General features: G+C 37.0%; 1 protein-coding gene across 3 annotated transcripts in view; it reads right to left on the bottom strand.

Annotated features, from left to right (window-relative positions):
- Positions 1-17,103, bottom strand: part of CCDC7 (coiled-coil domain containing 7) — a 336,376-nt gene that overhangs the window by 151,735 nt on the left and 167,538 nt on the right. For 2 of the 3 annotated variants that reach the window (XR_014818070.1, XM_084980435.1), the window contains 2 exons: positions 8,550-8,654; positions 7,959-8,087 (listed from right to left, as the gene is read on the bottom strand). Coding sequence is in view for 1 of the 3 variants with exons in the window: in XM_084980435.1 (XP_084836561.1) it covers positions 7,959-8,087; positions 8,550-8,654 (234 nt within the window). In the remaining 2 variants the exon portion in view is untranslated. The remainder of the gene's footprint in view (positions 1-7,958; positions 8,088-8,549; positions 8,655-17,103) is intronic. The other variant, XR_014818072.1, reaches the window with a different exon arrangement.

Below are 17,103 nucleotides of genomic sequence, written 5' to 3'. Positions count from 1 at the left end.
TTCTTGCCCCAAATACCCCAAATGTTGAGTAGACTTCCCTGTGCTACAAACAGATTTCCCTGTGCTTGGCCATCCATTCCATGTACATTTGTGTGCATATGCCAATCCCGAACCCCCAATCCATCACTTCCCACACCTTTTCTCTATGGTAACCATAAGTTTGTTTTTGAAGTTTGTGAGTATGCTTTGGTTTTGTAAATAAGTTCATTTGTATCATTTTTTAAGATTTCACGTATAAAAGATACAAAAATATTTTAAGATGATAAACCAGACAGAGTTCCCATCGTGGCCCAGTGGTTAACGAATCCAACTAGGAACCATGAGGTTGCGGGTTTGATCCCTGGCCTTGCTCAGTGGGTTAAGGATCTGGTGTTGCCCTGAGCTGTGGTGTAGATTGCAGACATGCCTCGGATCCCACGTTGTTGTGGCTCTGGCTTAGGCCAGCGGCTTCAGCTCCAATTCCACCTCCATGTGCTACAGGAGCGGCCCAAGAAATGGCAAAAAGACAAAAAAAAAAAAAAAAAAAAAAAAAGATTATAAGCCAGAATGATAAATCAACTACAGTAGTTAAAATATGTGGAATTTTTGGTGGCACTTCTTAACAAGGTAATTTAAAAGTTCATTCAAAAGACTAAATGCAAAATGGTCAAAAAATTTTGAAAACAAGATATAATGACGATCAACATTTTCTATCAGACACAGACTTATCAGAATTATCAAATTCGTCCTTTGAGCCAGGACAAGAATGTACAAGTAGGTCAATGTGCCTGAATAGTGAGTCCTGAAATAAACCCATACGCTTATGAAATCTAATTACCGACAGTTTCCTTTCAATTCAATTGGAAAAGTATTATTCAATAAAGGGTATGGAAACAGTCAGCTAGCTATGCAGAAGAAATTAATGCCAACTCTTTATCTTACATTATATACGAATGTATGGTGTAGTCCATTATTTATTCTCTCTCTTAGTAAAAAGCCTAATTTTTAGCTGGCGTACATTACAACCTAGCTAAAATACCACATTTTGCAGCCTCCCTTGCACCCACAGACAGCTATATGACTCAGTTCTAGTTTATACAGTAAAATGTAGATAGAAGTGTATGTGGGAAATTGAAGAACTCTCTTTGAAGAGAGGCAGCAGTCTCTTTAACTCATTTTTTTCCACTTTGTTAGAATGCAGATAAAGCAGCCTGGTAAGAAAAGAAGAACAATTTGAAATAACAACAACAACAAAAACAGCTTGTCTTTTTGATTACTGTGAAACTATCAAACCCTTGACTACCTATAGTTTTAAAATTATTTATTAGGGAAAGACACTTCCACACAGGTAAAGCAATGATTAGATGAAAATTTTTTCTTAAAGGCAGCCAAAACCTCAACTCTGCTACCACATACATATATACACACACACAAACTGTAAATGAAGTTAAAAAAAAATGCTATAAAGAAAAAGGCTATAAAGGCAACAGAACAAATTTTAGAGTGCATATTCTTGAATTTGAGAGAGTATATCAAAGCCTGTCATGAAGTCTTGAAGACAGAAAAAAATTAATGCAGAAAAAAAGGTTTTCAATTTTATTACTGAAAAAGACATCATACATAAAAAGATAAATAACAGATTAGTAAATTTTATTTACAACATATATAGAAAGTACAAGGATCAAAATCTATAATAAATAAAGATCCTCTAAATGTAAGTGGGAATATATAAATGTTCTAATAGATATAAACAAATAAGACTCAAAAATAAGTAGATATAATCAATAAGCATTTAATATTATGTTCAAACCCAGTACCTGGGACAAAGTTGTACATAATATTTGTTAAATAAATAAAACTCATTCATCTTTTTAAAGGATGATTAAAGCATCAAAATTCAATTTGGAGCCAAATTTAACAAAAACATTAAAGGTTTATATTACTCAGTGTTAAGAAATTTGATAGGATGGGAGTTCCCATCGTGGCTCAGTGGTTAAAGAATCTGACTAGGAACACTAGGTTGTGGGTTCGATCCCTGGCCTCGCTCAGTGGGTTAAGAATCCGGCGTTGCCGTGAGCTGTGGTGTAGGTCGCAGACGCGGCTTGGATCCCACGTTGCTGTGGCTCTGGTGCAGGCCGGCAGCTACAGCTCCAATTTGACTCCTAGCCTGGGAACCTCCATTTGCTGTGGGAGAAGCCCTAGAAAAGGCAAAAAGACAGAAAAAAGAAAAAAGAAAAAAAGAAAAAAAAAAAGAAAGGTGATAGGAAAGGGATCTTTAACATCCATTAGAAGGGAAGAAAAATTGAGAAAACCTTATCAGAGTTTGAGAATTTGGCAATCTCTATTACTTTTTATTCTATTTTTTAATGTGCATACATTGAGAATTAACAATTTTACCAAGTCCTATGATAACATCTGACCAAAGAACAATGATATATGCAGGAAGAATATATATTACATCATTGGTTGTAATAAGAAAGTAAAACCTCTCTAAGAATTAAAAAATTTAGGTTGATAAAGGCCATTGAAAACCATGATCTATATGTGTTGTGACGGAATCATGAGCACAGTATTCTAAACATAAAAAAATACCACTTTTGAGGGAGAAATAAACTATAAATTAATGGAGTCTACATATGCAAAAAACACTCTCTGACAGGATACTTATTTAACTATCAACGATGGTAATCACTTTGGAGTGAATTTGGGAAGCAAGAGTAAAGAAAAGATAAGACATTTTTCTTTCACATTTTTATATTATTTAAATTTATAATGGTGAATAAATATTACATTTGAAATCAAATCTAAATATTTTGATTAAAAATTCTGTATTTTTGTAATCCTTAGAAGGAAATAACAAGGAAACAAGGCATTACCCATATAACCTTAAACAGGGAAAACCACAAGGAAGTATTTGAATAGAAAATACAAACAAGATAAAAGATCAACATAATTTTTTCACTTAGTAGCTTAAATTTCCTATTAATAGACAAAACAAAGATATTTATATTGGTATCCAGAAGAAAATCAAACTGCAAACTGCTTAAGAGAAATAAACCTAAACAAAATGATTGGAGAGATTTTAAAACATATGTAGGAAAATATTTAAACACAATCACAAACAAAAGCAAAGATAATATTCATACCACCAAAATTAACACTCAACAGAAGCACTTCTGCAATAGCAAAGTAAGGACAGCCCCAAATCTACTTCTCTTTGAAATCAATGAAAATACTGGTTAAAAACTATTTCAGAATTCCAGGTTTTAAAAAAAAGGCTTGCAGTAATCTGAGAAGCATTTTTTTTTTTTAATGGCTGATTCTTGGTAACACCAGTAAGCTTTTTAGCATGTTTACTTGCCCTAATTCCATCCACCTCTTTCCAGGTCCACTGTTTCCTCGTAAACCAACAATCTTACACCATAGTTGCTATGTAAAACAGCACCATAGCAACGAGTAGAGGAGACAAAACAGGTTTGGAAATCGCAAAACACCATTCCCAGAAAACAGTCATGATTTGATATATCTGGTAGCTTGCTGAAATCTGCACTGTCAGGGCATGAGCTTATCTGACCTGACCTAGAGCTTGATCTATACAAAACAGCCCTATCCCCAGGAAAGTTGTCAGAATTAATCAGCAGCAAATATTTAACACAGCAACTGTGTGATATGGCATTACCAGCTGGGGTTATCAAGAGGCTAACTAAAAAATGTTAAGAATTAAAACTAGGAAATGAGATGTCTGTCAGGGGTGAGTATATAAAAGCTCTGACATATTCCTAGGAATATAAAAGGCAAAAAACATATGTAGAGCCACATAAATACCTAAAAAAAGCCACCAAAATCTCTAATCTCTCACCTCTGGCTGACTTTGAGGCTTTGAATAAGCAGGAAGTGAAGGCTAGGGAAGATTTGTAAATTTCCTGCTAGAGTATTGAAAGCATGCCCCAACATACACAGTGACTCTCATAAAGTGCAAAAAGACTTTATTTTATTTAAGAAAATCTCTGTCTAATCATCTGACTATTAAGCTAACCGTGGAGAGACTTCATTGGCTACACACAATAAAGAATACAGCCTTTACAGACTAATCCCCTTAACTTACTAAACAATCAAATAAATAAAAACAACAAATGCTGGGGAATGGGTGTAATCTGATTTCCATAGTTGCATATTATATTTAAAATGGCTAGTCTTCAGAGTTCCCATGTAGCTCAGCGGGTTAAGAATCTAACTAGTATCCACGAGAATGCAGGTTCAATCCCTGGCCTTGCTCAGTGGGTTAAGAATCCAGTGTTGCCATGAGCTGTGGCAGAGACTGCAGATGCAGCTCAGATCTGGTGTTGCTGTGGCTGTGGCGAAGGCTGGCAGTTGTAACTCCGATTCAACCCCTATCCTGGAAACTTCCATATGGTGTAGGCGTGGCCATAAAAAGCAAAATAAAGATAAATAAAATAAAATGGCTAGTCTTTGATCAAAAAACATGAGACATGAGAAGAAACAAGAGGGTGGCCAATACACAGAATAAAATAAAAGCAGTCAATAGAAACTCTCAGTGGGGAAGCCCAGACAATGAACTTACTAAACAATATGTTCAAGATACTAAAGGAAACTATGTGTAAAGAATTAAAGAAAAAAAAAAAAAAAGGGGGGAGTTCCCATTGTGGCGCAGTGGAAACGAATCCGACTAGGAACCATGAGGTTGCGTTGCAAGTTCGATCCCTGGCCTTGCTCAGCGGGTTAAGGATCCAGCGTTGCCGTGAGTTGTGGTGTAGGTCGCAGACATGGCTCGGATCTGGTGTTGCTGTTGTTCTGGTGTAGGCAGGCGGCTAAGGTCCAATTAGACCCCTAGCCTGGGAACCTCCGTATGCCGTGGGTACAGCGCTAAAAAGACAAAAAAGACAAAAGAAAAAAAAAAAAGAATTACAGGAAAGTATCAAAATTATATCTTACAATCAGAGAATATCAATAACATGATAGAAATCTTTCAAAAAAAACAAAAAAATTTTGGAGTTTAAAGAATGATAATTAAAATGCAAAAAGGGAAGAAAAGGTAGGGTTAAAAAGGCAAAGAATCAATGAAATTGGACAGAGGTAATTTTAGATGATCCAGTATGAGGATCAAAAAAAAAGAATGATGAAAAATGAACAGAGCCTCAGAGACTGATGGAAACAAGAGTATCAACATATGTACAATGTATAATGTTTCCTCTTTCTCTCAGAGGAAAAGGAGAGAAAGAAGAATTCATGTAGAAATAATGATCATTAACTTCCTCAATATTATGAAAAACAATAATCTTCACATAAAGAAGCTCAACAAAAAGTAATGCACACTCAAGGAGATCAACACATACACATATCAAAGTCAAATTGTCAAAAACAGTTTTCCAGAACTTCCAAGATTCTTGAGATGGGATTTTGGAGGTTAAAACTTTATCTTCAGGTGAAATATTTTTATCTGATATCCATTTTCTCAGCTATGAGAAGCTTTTAATCTACTAAAACATAAAACTCATCATGAAGCCTCTGAATTATTAAACTATACCGAAGTTTCCTTTCTACAATAATTTCAGCAAATAACCACAATTTTTAAGTGATCAAAAAATAAGACTGGATTATGAAATTAAGTGTAACTATGAGAGTGTTTTTACTGAAAGTATGTGTAGGCACTCTGCTTATTTCATATACACACTTAGAAAGCTGAAAGTAGACTTTGTTTTTTCTATTTACTTTTTTTTAAGTTTTCACATTTTAAAACATAAGATTTATTTTAATATTGGAATAAGTAAAAATACACATTTTAAAAAGAAAAATGGATTAGGTGGGAAAAATACAAACCTAACCCAGAATATTTAAATCCAAATATATCATTAGTTATAAGAGTTTTATACATGTTCTAGGAAGAGAAAAAGTCACACGGGGTTCATAGACAATCTAACTGTAAATTATTTATAAGATACACCACACTAAAGTTTAATAACAGAAAGATAGAAAGTAAATATATCTAAAAAGACATGCATTCTTATATTAAAATGAATCTGCTATAGTTATGTCAATGCCAGACAAATAGGATTTAAGTCAAAGGATCTTACCAAAGACTAAGATGGTTGACAAAAACAAAAAGTTCAGTTCACCAGAAATATATACTTTTTAAAAACTGTATACCCCCTGGAGTTCTCTCATGATGCAAGAGTTTAAAGATCAGGCATTGTTATTGCAGTGGCTTGGGTGGCTGCTGCGGTGTAGGTTTGATTCCTGTCTGGGAACTTTGCATGCTACAGGTATGGCCAAAAAAAAAAAAAAAAAAAAAACACAAAACAAAAAACTATATAACCCCAAATAATACAGGTAGTATAAGAGGTCAGTCCTACAAGAAGAAACAGATAAATCCAAAGCCATAGCAAAAGAATTTAATACTCATCTTTCAGTAAATGGTAGAATGAACAAAAAAATTCAAGGAAATCAAGAAATAAAAAATTTTAAAATAATATAATCTTAAAAAACTTGACAGTGATATTTATAAGGTTGTATTGGGCTACACAGTGGTGAACCTAATTCCATTTAATTTACTTAAAATAAATTAATTTAATAAAAATAATTTAATAATTTTTATAATTACATTTACTACTGAGTCTTTTCTTTCTAACAGTTCCAAATACCTGGAAAAATCTTTTCATCTGATACTTCATCCATACATTAAGCTATAAGAAAAAAGACTTTTATTTTTATTATTTATTTTTCTTTTTAGGGCCTCATCCGTGGCAAATGGAGGTTCCCAGGCTAGGGGTGGAATAGGAGCTACAGATGCCAGACTGTGTCACAGCCACAGACAGCAATGCGGGATCCGAGCCATGTCTGAGACCTACACCACAGCTCATGGCAATGCCAGATCCTTAACCCCTTGAGCGAGGCCAGGGATTAAACCCGCAACGTCATGGTTCCTAGTCAGATTCATTTCCACTGAGCCACAGCGGGAACTCCAAGAAAGACTTTTAAATGCACTAAATACAGAACCAGATCTGTGGCATAAGTGCTATATGCAATGTATGTTAAGTACTGAACAATATTTTGTCTCATTTCTTAATAATATAAGCAAATAAGACTGTGTGGTAATAAACTATTAAAAGAGACTACTGAAGTATAATTACATGTGACTTTTTTTTCACTTTCACAATCAGTCTTGTTACTGTTTACTCAAAAATATCAATAATAAAAATTAATAATTTAATATTAACATTAATTATTTGAAATATTCTTTAGTTTTCTTGGCATATTCACTCTTTATGATAAAATCAAAATTTCAAGTACTAGATATGTCTAAGGAAAAAAGTATAATAATACAAAATTACACAGCAGAAAATAGAGTAAAAGAAACTTATCAGACAGAAAGAACACAAAGAAAACTGTGTAACAAATCTCAAAATATCAAAATTTGAACAAGTGTGATTAGAGTGCTAATTAAAAGATAAAGACATCAGAATAAATGTGAAAAATACACAGCTTATAAGCTTCATACTAGAGATACAAAAAAATCATAATGGTACCAAAAGGTTAAAGCAACAGGATGGGAAAAAAAAAAAATGTGTCATGCAAATACTAGCCGAGAAGTTGGAGCCACATTAATAGCAGGCATGGCAGTTTTTTAAGGCAAAAAAAAGAATGAAAACTGTAAAAATGATAAAGTGGGCCCCTCTATTAGGACAAAAGGGTTTGACCGCCAGGAAAATTATTAATTTTAAATTGATATGAATGTTAATCATGAGGTATCATAAGATATAAAGCAAAATCTGACAAAACATAAAAAGAAACAGAGAAATCTGTAATCAGTGCAGGAAATTTAACCCATATAACTTAGAAATTATAGAACACATAAATAACCAATGAACAAAAGAGTTGTAGATATATTCATGAACTATGGAACAAAGTAGTCCTGAACTTAATTGAAAATAATTTTACAAGATTTTTAATTAACTACTTACTATCCAAACTGCTGCTTCTGGTGGCTTTGAGATTCTTAATTTTAGACTGGCTTTTTAAAATTAAAGCTATGTCTTTAGGCAACTGGTCTTCCATAGATAGCTTATCGTTTGGCTGAGTTATAAGAAACGCTAAATAGAAAAACAGATCATTATAAGACTCCAGATACACCAAGTAATAAGCAAAATTTCTTCTACTTTGTGTAGCATTGAAGGAAGAGAACTGTAAGGCCATAGCAGAGAGCTATATAAACAGACCATGGAAGTGAAGTGGGACATTTGTGTGAGTAGTTTGCATAAGTGTGTTTGAGACAGTTTTGTTACATAGTGGTCATTAACCATGCAAATACCAAATAATAGGTATCAAAGCTGTCATTTTAGTTCTGTAGTTATCTTAAAGTATTCACACTTACATCAAAGTATAAAATTTGTATAAAATATATGCACTAATATTTACATAGTGTTGTTCAATTATTCTATTTCCTCCTTGATCTTAGTTGCTTTATCCATTATTTAAAGAAAACCAAAGAAAAAAGATCTCTTGATGAGCTTAACCTAAAATAATTTAAAGATATCTAAGATCATCATTCTTACCATTGCGCCTATTGACTCTAGAAGTTCTTTGTTTCAGCATTTGTTTGGCTTTTGACATTGCTTTATCCTCAAGCATAAGATCTTCATCCAATTCTTTACCATGAGCTACATAAAGAGATATATTTTAGTCTACTAAATAGAAAAACAGATCTGTTGTGAAATCTCCAGATTTAAAATGAATATATGGCGGTATTTTCTCTCAATTTTACAGTTGTAACTATCATAATGCCAAATTTGGTATGAAAACTGTGGAAACTTTTTTTATATTACTTATAAATTTTAATAGCTGACAAACTGTTAAGTATAACTTTAATAGTAATAGATTTTTTAAAATTTTATTGCAGTATAGTTGACTTACAATGTTGTGTTAGGGTTTAGGTGTACATCAAAGTGTGTCAGTTGTATATATACATACATCATTCTTTTTCAGATTTTTTTTCCCATATGGGTTATTACAGGGTATTGAGTAAACTTCCCTGTTCTATACAGTAAGGGTCCTTGTTACCTAGGTATGTTATATACAGCAGTGAGTTTATGTTAATCCCAACCTTCTAATTTATCCCTCCCCCAACATTTTGCCTTTGGTAACCCTAAGACTGGTTTTGAAATCTTTGAATTTGTTTCTGTTTTGCAAATAGGTTCTTTGGTATCATTTTTTATTACAGTCTACATATAAGTGATATCATAAATTTAGTTCTCTCTGTCCAGCTTACTTTACTTAGTCCAACATGGACGGACCTAATCTCTAGGTCCATATATGTTGCTGCAAATGGCATTATTTTGTTCTTTTTGATGGCTGATTAATATTCCATTGTATATATGTACCACATCTTTATCCATTCCTCTGTTAATGGACATTTAGGTTGCTTCCATGTCTTGGCTATTATAAATATTGCTGCAATGAACACTGGGGTGTATATATCTTCTTAAATTATGGTTTTCCCAAGACAGATGCCCAAGAGTGGGATGGCTAGATCATATAGCAGTTCCATATTTAGTGAAACCTCCATACTGTTTCCATAGTGGTTGCACCAATTTACATTCCCACCAATAATGTAAGAGGGTTCCCTTTTCTTCACATCCTCTCCATCATTTAATGTTTGTAGACTTTTTGATGATGGCCATTCTGGCTGGTGTGAGGTGATAGATCACTAGTTCTGACTTGCATTTTTCTAATAATTAGTGATGCTGAATCCCTGGCCTGGGAACTTTCACATGCCATGAGTGTGGACAAAAAATAAAAAATTTAATCTCGATAAAAATTTAGCAGGTGTGTGTGTGTGTGTGTGTGTAGGTATGCATACATTTTCTCATACATTTGCAAACTTATTTTATGAGGCCAATATCGCAATGCTAACAAAACTAGACGAAACAACACAAGGAAAGAACACGATAGCCCCAAATCCCTGGTCAACACAGATGAAAAATCCTCAATAAAATACGAGCTAACTGAATTCAACAGGATACTCAAATAATCACACATCATGACAACTGAGATTTATTCCTGGGATGCAAGAATGGTCCAACATAAGCAATCAATTAATGTGATATACCACATTAACAGAATGAAAGATAAAAATCACATGATCATTCTAATAGGGGCAGAAAGAAACATTTGACAAAATTCAGCATCCATTTCTGATTTAAAAAAAAAAGTCTCAGCAAGTAGGTATAGAAGGAGTGTACTTCAGCATCTGAGTCTAAATGGTGATCCACAGGCAAATTTTTCTCTCCTACATTATCCATCTTCTGTTCTGCAAAAGTATATGGTTTTCACTCACAGATAACCTAGGTACCTGGAAAACACTGAAAGAGTATGCAACTATCCCTCAAGTTACATGAAAGAGTTGTATTTCCTCACTATAAAAATATACATCTGAGTTTCCGAAATGTTCCTTTTTAGCATATGTACAGTGAACTACAACAGCTAAGAGCATAAACTGTGATAATAAATTAATGATCTGTGAAATCAAAACTAGATGAAATATAGGAAGTAAATGCTTCTGGGCAATGGAAACAGACTGAGATCACTCAGAGAGGAGAAACATATTATTCATCTTGGTGGTCTTCTTCAGTGTACATTCCTAGTAGTTCAGATAGGTAAACTTCAAAAATAGGGGAAAAAATCTCACTGAAGAGACAGAGATCAAAGTTTGGGTCTAACAAGGTGAACAGAATTTGTAGAGTGAGGTACAACAGAGAAAGGTATAAGCATAAACAGGGCACTTAAAATTTGCAGAGATTTCCTTTGAGTCTTTGAAAAAAATACTAAATTGCACATAAATAGTAGGACACACAATGAAATATGGAAAAAATAAATTATTTTGGAGCTGTGAGCTGAGCAGAGTTTAGGAATATTACATAGTTACGGGATACATTGAGTTTCCAATCATTCAGAGAGGAAAAAAATCTCTAAAATCCAAAACATTTAGCTTAGAGCTAAAAAAGACCACACTTTAGGAGTAGGGCTACTTTAGCCCTAAAGAAAAGACTAGTCTAGATATGGACTATCCAAACTCCAAAACAAACTTCAATAGGACAAAGCTGAGTCACAAGTAAGTTAAATGTCTTCAAAAACTAAAAGTGGTATTCTTTAAAATAAGAGAACAAAATTCAGAGTTAAATAAAAAGACTCCATTGTAAGCAGCATTATATAATAATTAAAAATACTAGACATGTACATAGGGAAATATGACCCCAAACCAGGGAAAAATAGTTAATAAAAATAGATTTCAGAGATTATGGGAATACTGGAATTAGCCAATAATGACTTTTTAAAACACTGTTATAAATATGTTTACTGAATGAAAGGAAAAGAGAGATGCTGTGAGTGAACTGATGGTAATTCTCAACAGAGTAAAATAAACTATTAAAAAAAAATTAAATGAGGTGATGCCAGACAAATGGAGAGCTAAGAGGTCTGAACCCTTCATGTCCCCAACAAAAACAACAAAGTTAATAAATAAATAATTATAAATCAACAAAAAAAAAAGCTCTGTAAAAGCTCTGAGCTATAACTCAGAAACAGCAAAAACTTCATGGAGCACAAAAAACAAGGATGGCTGCACAGAAAAACACGGGAAGCATTTTACCTGCCTCACTACATTCCTAACCCACAGTAGCTCACTGCCTAGAGGAATGCTCACAGAAGATTTTCAACCAAATGGAAAATAAGAACAGGAGAACCCCAGCAAGTCTCACCACCATGGGTGTGAAAGGAACCCTATAGTCTTCACCAACACTGAACTCAGCTGACAGAGATGCCTGGAGTTCCTGCCAATGCAATTCCTCCCTAGGGCTGGGGCTATTATTGCAGTGAGACCTATCCCCAGTTACCCCAGCTGATGTGCTCTTATCTTTGGAATCAGGATGCACAGAACTACCATCTATGGGACTGGAGTTGCTGCTGCTGCTCTGTATCTCATCTTCAATCACTGCTGACTCACCATTAATAAGCATGAGCTGCCACTGCTCTGTACCCTGCCCCTAGGTCCTAAATCAGGGCTCTGACTTGCAGAAACTTAGGTTGATCTGCTGCCAATCCACACCCTAAAATCTGGGTACCAAGAGAGATTTGATTCAACATTTCTGAGGTCAAGATGTTGCTGTTCTCTAACTGTCCCCTGGGTCCTATGTTATTATGATTTTGACCCACCATCACAGTCTGAGCCGCTGTAAGATATGTGCCCTATTCTTTGGTTTCTAAATTGTGGCTTACTCCCACCAACACTGGGACTGTGCTGCTGCTGTTCTTCAAATGGCCCCTGGTTTATAGGTTGTGGCTTTGATCTGCCTATAACAGGCTGCACTGCTACAGCTCTGTGCCCTGCCACCAAGGTTCTAAGTCATGGGTTTGACTCATCATGCCAGGAAGGCTGCTGCTTCACCTTACCTGCTGGGCCCAAACCACAGCTGCACTCTCTCATCCCAGGGCCTGTGTCAATGTTATGTCATCCCCTCTACCCCAAAGAAACAGACCCCAGTTCAGTAAGAGGGCATCTGTGCCCCTTGACCAACGTGATGTGGTATTTCCTCATGCACCAGACTCCATGAGCCCACCTCTGCTGTTGCTCTGAGTGCTAGTGCATCAGATGGAGAATAGAGAGTGGAGAGGGATCTCATCAGCCATGAACCAAAAAAAAAAAAAAAAAAAAAGGAAGAGGACACCAGCAGCCTTTGTATCCAAGGATACTAAAAATGCTACCTGCCACCACTACTGACAGAACCCCCACAGCCTTGCCACAGAAGATGCCCACAGTCCTCACCAACATTGACCTTAATGTACAGAGTAGCATGGGGACAACACCACTGTGCCCTTCCAGTAACCAGAGATACTGTGCTCCACTCAGCCAGTACCACTGAAACCACCTTAATGTGAAGGTTTTTTGTATCCAAAGCCAGTCCAAAAATGCTGGATGAAGTGACTGCATTCTCAAACGCAAAGATATCAATATAAAACCATTAAGAAATGAAAACCACAAGGAAACTTGATACCATCAAAAGAACATAATAATTTCCAGTAACTAATCCCAAAGAAAAAAATCTGTGTTAACTGAAAAAAATTCAAAATAATTATTTTAAGGAAGGTCAATGAGATTCAAGAGGATGAAAATAGTCTACTCAATGAACTCAGAGAAACAATGCAGACAAAACAAGAAGTTCAATAGAAATAAAAGTCATAAAAAGAGACAAACATAAAAACTGGAGCTGAAGAACACACTGAATAAAACAAAAAATTGAAATAGAGAGTTTGAAAAGCAGGTACAATCAAGCAGAAGAAGGAACTAATGAATCTGACAGAGAAGTTTTGATCCTTTCCATAGATGAGTGAAAAAAATATATGACTAAAAAGAATGAAGCAAGTCCTTGTGAATTATGGGATAAAAGCAAGTGAAACAATATTGGCATTATAGGAGTCCCATAAGGAGAACAGAGAGAGAAAGAAACAGAAAATTTGTTTTAAAACATAATTGGTACCACAAAAAAAGAAAATTACAGGCCAATTTCACTGATGAATATGGATACAAAAATCCTCAACAAAACACTAGCAAACCACATCCAACAATACATTAAAAGGATTGGACATCATGATCAAGTGGGATTTATCCCAGGGATGCAAGGGTGCTTCAATATCCACAAATCCATCAGTGTGATACACCACATTAACACACTGAAGAATAAAAACCATATGATCCTCTCAAATGCAGAAAAAGCCTTTGACAAAATCCAACACCCATTTCTGATAAAAACCCTTCAGAAAGTGGGCACAGAGGGAACCTACCTCAACATGATAAAGGCCATATATGACAAACCCACAGCGAACATCATTCTCAATGGTGAAAAGCTGAAAGAATTCCCACTGAGATCAGGAACAAGACAAGGATGTCCACTCTTGCCACTACTCTTCAACATAGTTCTGGAAGACCTAGCCACAGCAATCAGAGAAGTAAAAGAAATAAAAGGGATCTGAATTGGAAAGGAAGAAGTAAAACTATCCCTGTTTGCAGATGACATGATACTATACCTAGAGACTCCTAAAGACTCTACCAGAAAACTGTGAGAGCTCATCCATGAATTTGGCAAAGTCACAGGATACAAAATTAATACACACAAATTGACAGCATTTCTATACACTAACAATGAAAGAGCAGAAAGAGAAATTAGGGAAGCAATCCCATTTACCATCACATCCAAAAGAATAAAATACCTAGGAGTAAACCTACGTATAGAGACAAAAGACCTGTGCTCTGAAAACTCTAAGACACTGATGAAAGAAATCAAAGATGACACAAATAGATGGAAAGACATACCACGCTCATGGATTGAAAGAGTCAATATTATCAAAACGACTATACTACCCAAGGCAATCTACAGATTCAATGCAATCCCTATCAAATTACCAAGGAACACTTTTTACAGAACTTGAATAAAATATTGTAAAGTTTGTTTGGTGGGCAGAGCAAGATGGTGGAGGAGTAAGAGGTCACGCACACCTTCTCCCACAAACACATCGAAAAACACATCTATATGTAAAACTACTGGCACAGAACATCAACTGAATGCTGGCAGAAGAACTTAAACCTCCAAAAAGGGCAAGAAACTCTTGACATAACTGGGTAGAACAAAAGAAAAAAAGAGAGAGAAAAGGAATAAGGATGGGACTGGAATTGCTGAGAGGGAACTGTGAAAGAGAAAAGGAACCCACCTCCTGGGAAGCCACCTAACCGATGAAAGATCAGCTGTGTCGGCAGGACATCAAAGTCGCTGAGAAAAACACAGCAGTTGGACTGAGAACAGCAGAGAGAGAGCCACACAGACCATCTGAACCACCAGCCTGAAGACCACAGCCTGAGACGCTCAGGCAGAGGCTGGGCGCTGAGACTCAGGCTCCAGAGGTCAGTCCCCGGGAGAGAACCGGGGATGGCATGAGGGACTAAGAAGCAGTGTGCAACGGGCTAAGGAGCAGTGTGCAACGGGCTAGGGAGGGGAACACCAAGGCAGAGGGAAGCCGGGAGAAGGTCTTGACCTGCAGGAGAGGCAGGGCGCCATTGTCGGGGAGGGGAAAGGAGGAGGGGCGGATGTCATAGGAAACTCCCTGCTCTGGAGCATGCACAGGCCCGAGGGCTTAGAGGGTGGGGCAGCTCTGCAGAGGCTACAGGCGGTGAGAAGCCTCTTGCTCATTTAGGGGAGATTCTCGTGCCAGGCACCTATTGTGTGAGCTAAGAGCATAAGGGGGCTAAGTGCAATGTGGTGCCTCCTGCATGATCCACAGGTGGCAGGAACAGACAGAGGCAAGAGGGAGGCGTGGATTGCCACCACTGGGGGCCTGTGAGTGGGCTCCACCAGAGATCCCAGTCACCTCCGGAGTTGGCAAAAAAGAAAAAAAGAGGGTATTGCAACCAAGCATCATACGCTGTTGCTCACTCCCCTAGGAACACACCCACCCTGTAGCCACCACTGTCAAATGCTCTGGGTGATGCCCAGACACTTGGTCACTGTTCCTTCCCAAGACCCGACAACTAGGAGCAACTGGTGCAGCACCTCCTGCATGCGCCAAGTGGGAGAGGGTGCTTCTTGTGTGGCATGCAGGCGGCAGGGGCAAACCACCACAGTTATCCCTGATTCCAGAGATTGGTGTGGCACACTGCCATTGGAGATATCTGAACAAAAATAACTTGCAGCCCCATTCACCTAAAGGGCACCACAGAGGAGGGCATTGTGACCAAACACCAACTGTTGGTGCTCTCACACTCCCGGGAACACACCTGTCCTGCTGTTGCCACTGCCAAACGTTTTAGGCAGTACCCACACACCTGATCTCTGTCACTTCCCAGGATCTTGCAACTAGGAGAGCCCTTTACAACATCTCGTATGTGGGCTAAGTGAGATGGGCTGCTTCATGCATGGTCTACAGGTGGCAGGGGCAAACAACTGCAGTTACCACTGACTCTATAAAGATGGTCATGGCCTGCTCCCAACAGGGGTTCATGAATAGGCACCACCTGCGGTTCCAATCACCTCAGAGGAGGGCATTGCAATCAAACACAAGCTGTTGTTGCTCTCACTCCCCTGGGAACTCACATGCCCTGTTGTCACTACTGCCAAATGCTCTGGTCACCTTGAAGATCTGTCTAGAGCTTGTTACCACCTCCTAGGGCCCTGCAACTAGGAGTAGCCTGTCCCACCTTCCTGCATGTCCTTGCTGCTATTGAGAGCCCAATGACCAGGCACTGACTGCTGGCCCTAGCCACTGCCTCCTTCTCCTTGAAAACACACTGAGCATCCTGGGGAAAACAGCCTGCTCACACCAAAGAAAGAGACAACAAATATTCAAACTCCCACACCAAAAATAAACAGTAACCCCTCAAAAAATATAAAGGGGTATTCTTGCATAGAAGTAGCCTTCAAGACTACAGTTTGGCTTCCCTGAACTCACAGAAAAAGAAAAACACAAGCAAGATGAAGAAGCACAGAAACCATTCCCAGTTAAAGGAACAGGAGAATTCACCTAAAGCAGACAACAATGAAACAGACCTCTGCAGTCTGACAGACATTGAGTTCAAAAGGGAGGTACTGAAAATACTGAAGGAATTAAGAGAGGATATTAACAGCAATGCAGATTCCTTTAGAAAGGAACTAGAAAATATAAGAAGGAGCCATGAAAAACTAGAAAATTCATTTGCAGAGATACAAACTGAGCTTAAGGCAATAAAGACCACAATGAATAATGCAGAGGAATGAATTAGTGACCTGGAAGGTAGAATAATGGAAATCACCCAACCAGGAGAGCAGACAGAAAACCAAATGAAAAAAAATGAAAGCAGTATAAGAGATCAACGGGATAATATAAAGCGAGCCAATCTACACATAATAGGAATTACAGAAGGAAAAGTAGAAAAGGCGATTGAAAATATATTTGAAGAAATTGTGGCTGAAAACTTTCCAAAACTACAGCATACTGATATCAAGATACAGGAAGCACAGAGGGCACCAAACAAGCTAAACCCAAACAGACCCACACCAAGACATATTATAATAAAAATGGCAAAAGTTA

This window comes from Sus scrofa, chromosome 10, assembly GCF_054392235.1.
Source record: "Sus scrofa isolate SSC_HxYL_T2T_F1_AM1 chromosome 10, Sscrofa_HxYL_maternal_Yorkshire_Landrace_v2.0, whole genome shotgun sequence".
In the NCBI taxonomy this organism is placed as follows: domain Eukaryota; kingdom Metazoa; phylum Chordata; class Mammalia; order Artiodactyla; family Suidae; genus Sus; species Sus scrofa.
The sequence above is the reverse complement of the archived record's forward strand: the minus strand, read 5'-3'. Positions and strand labels throughout refer to the sequence as shown.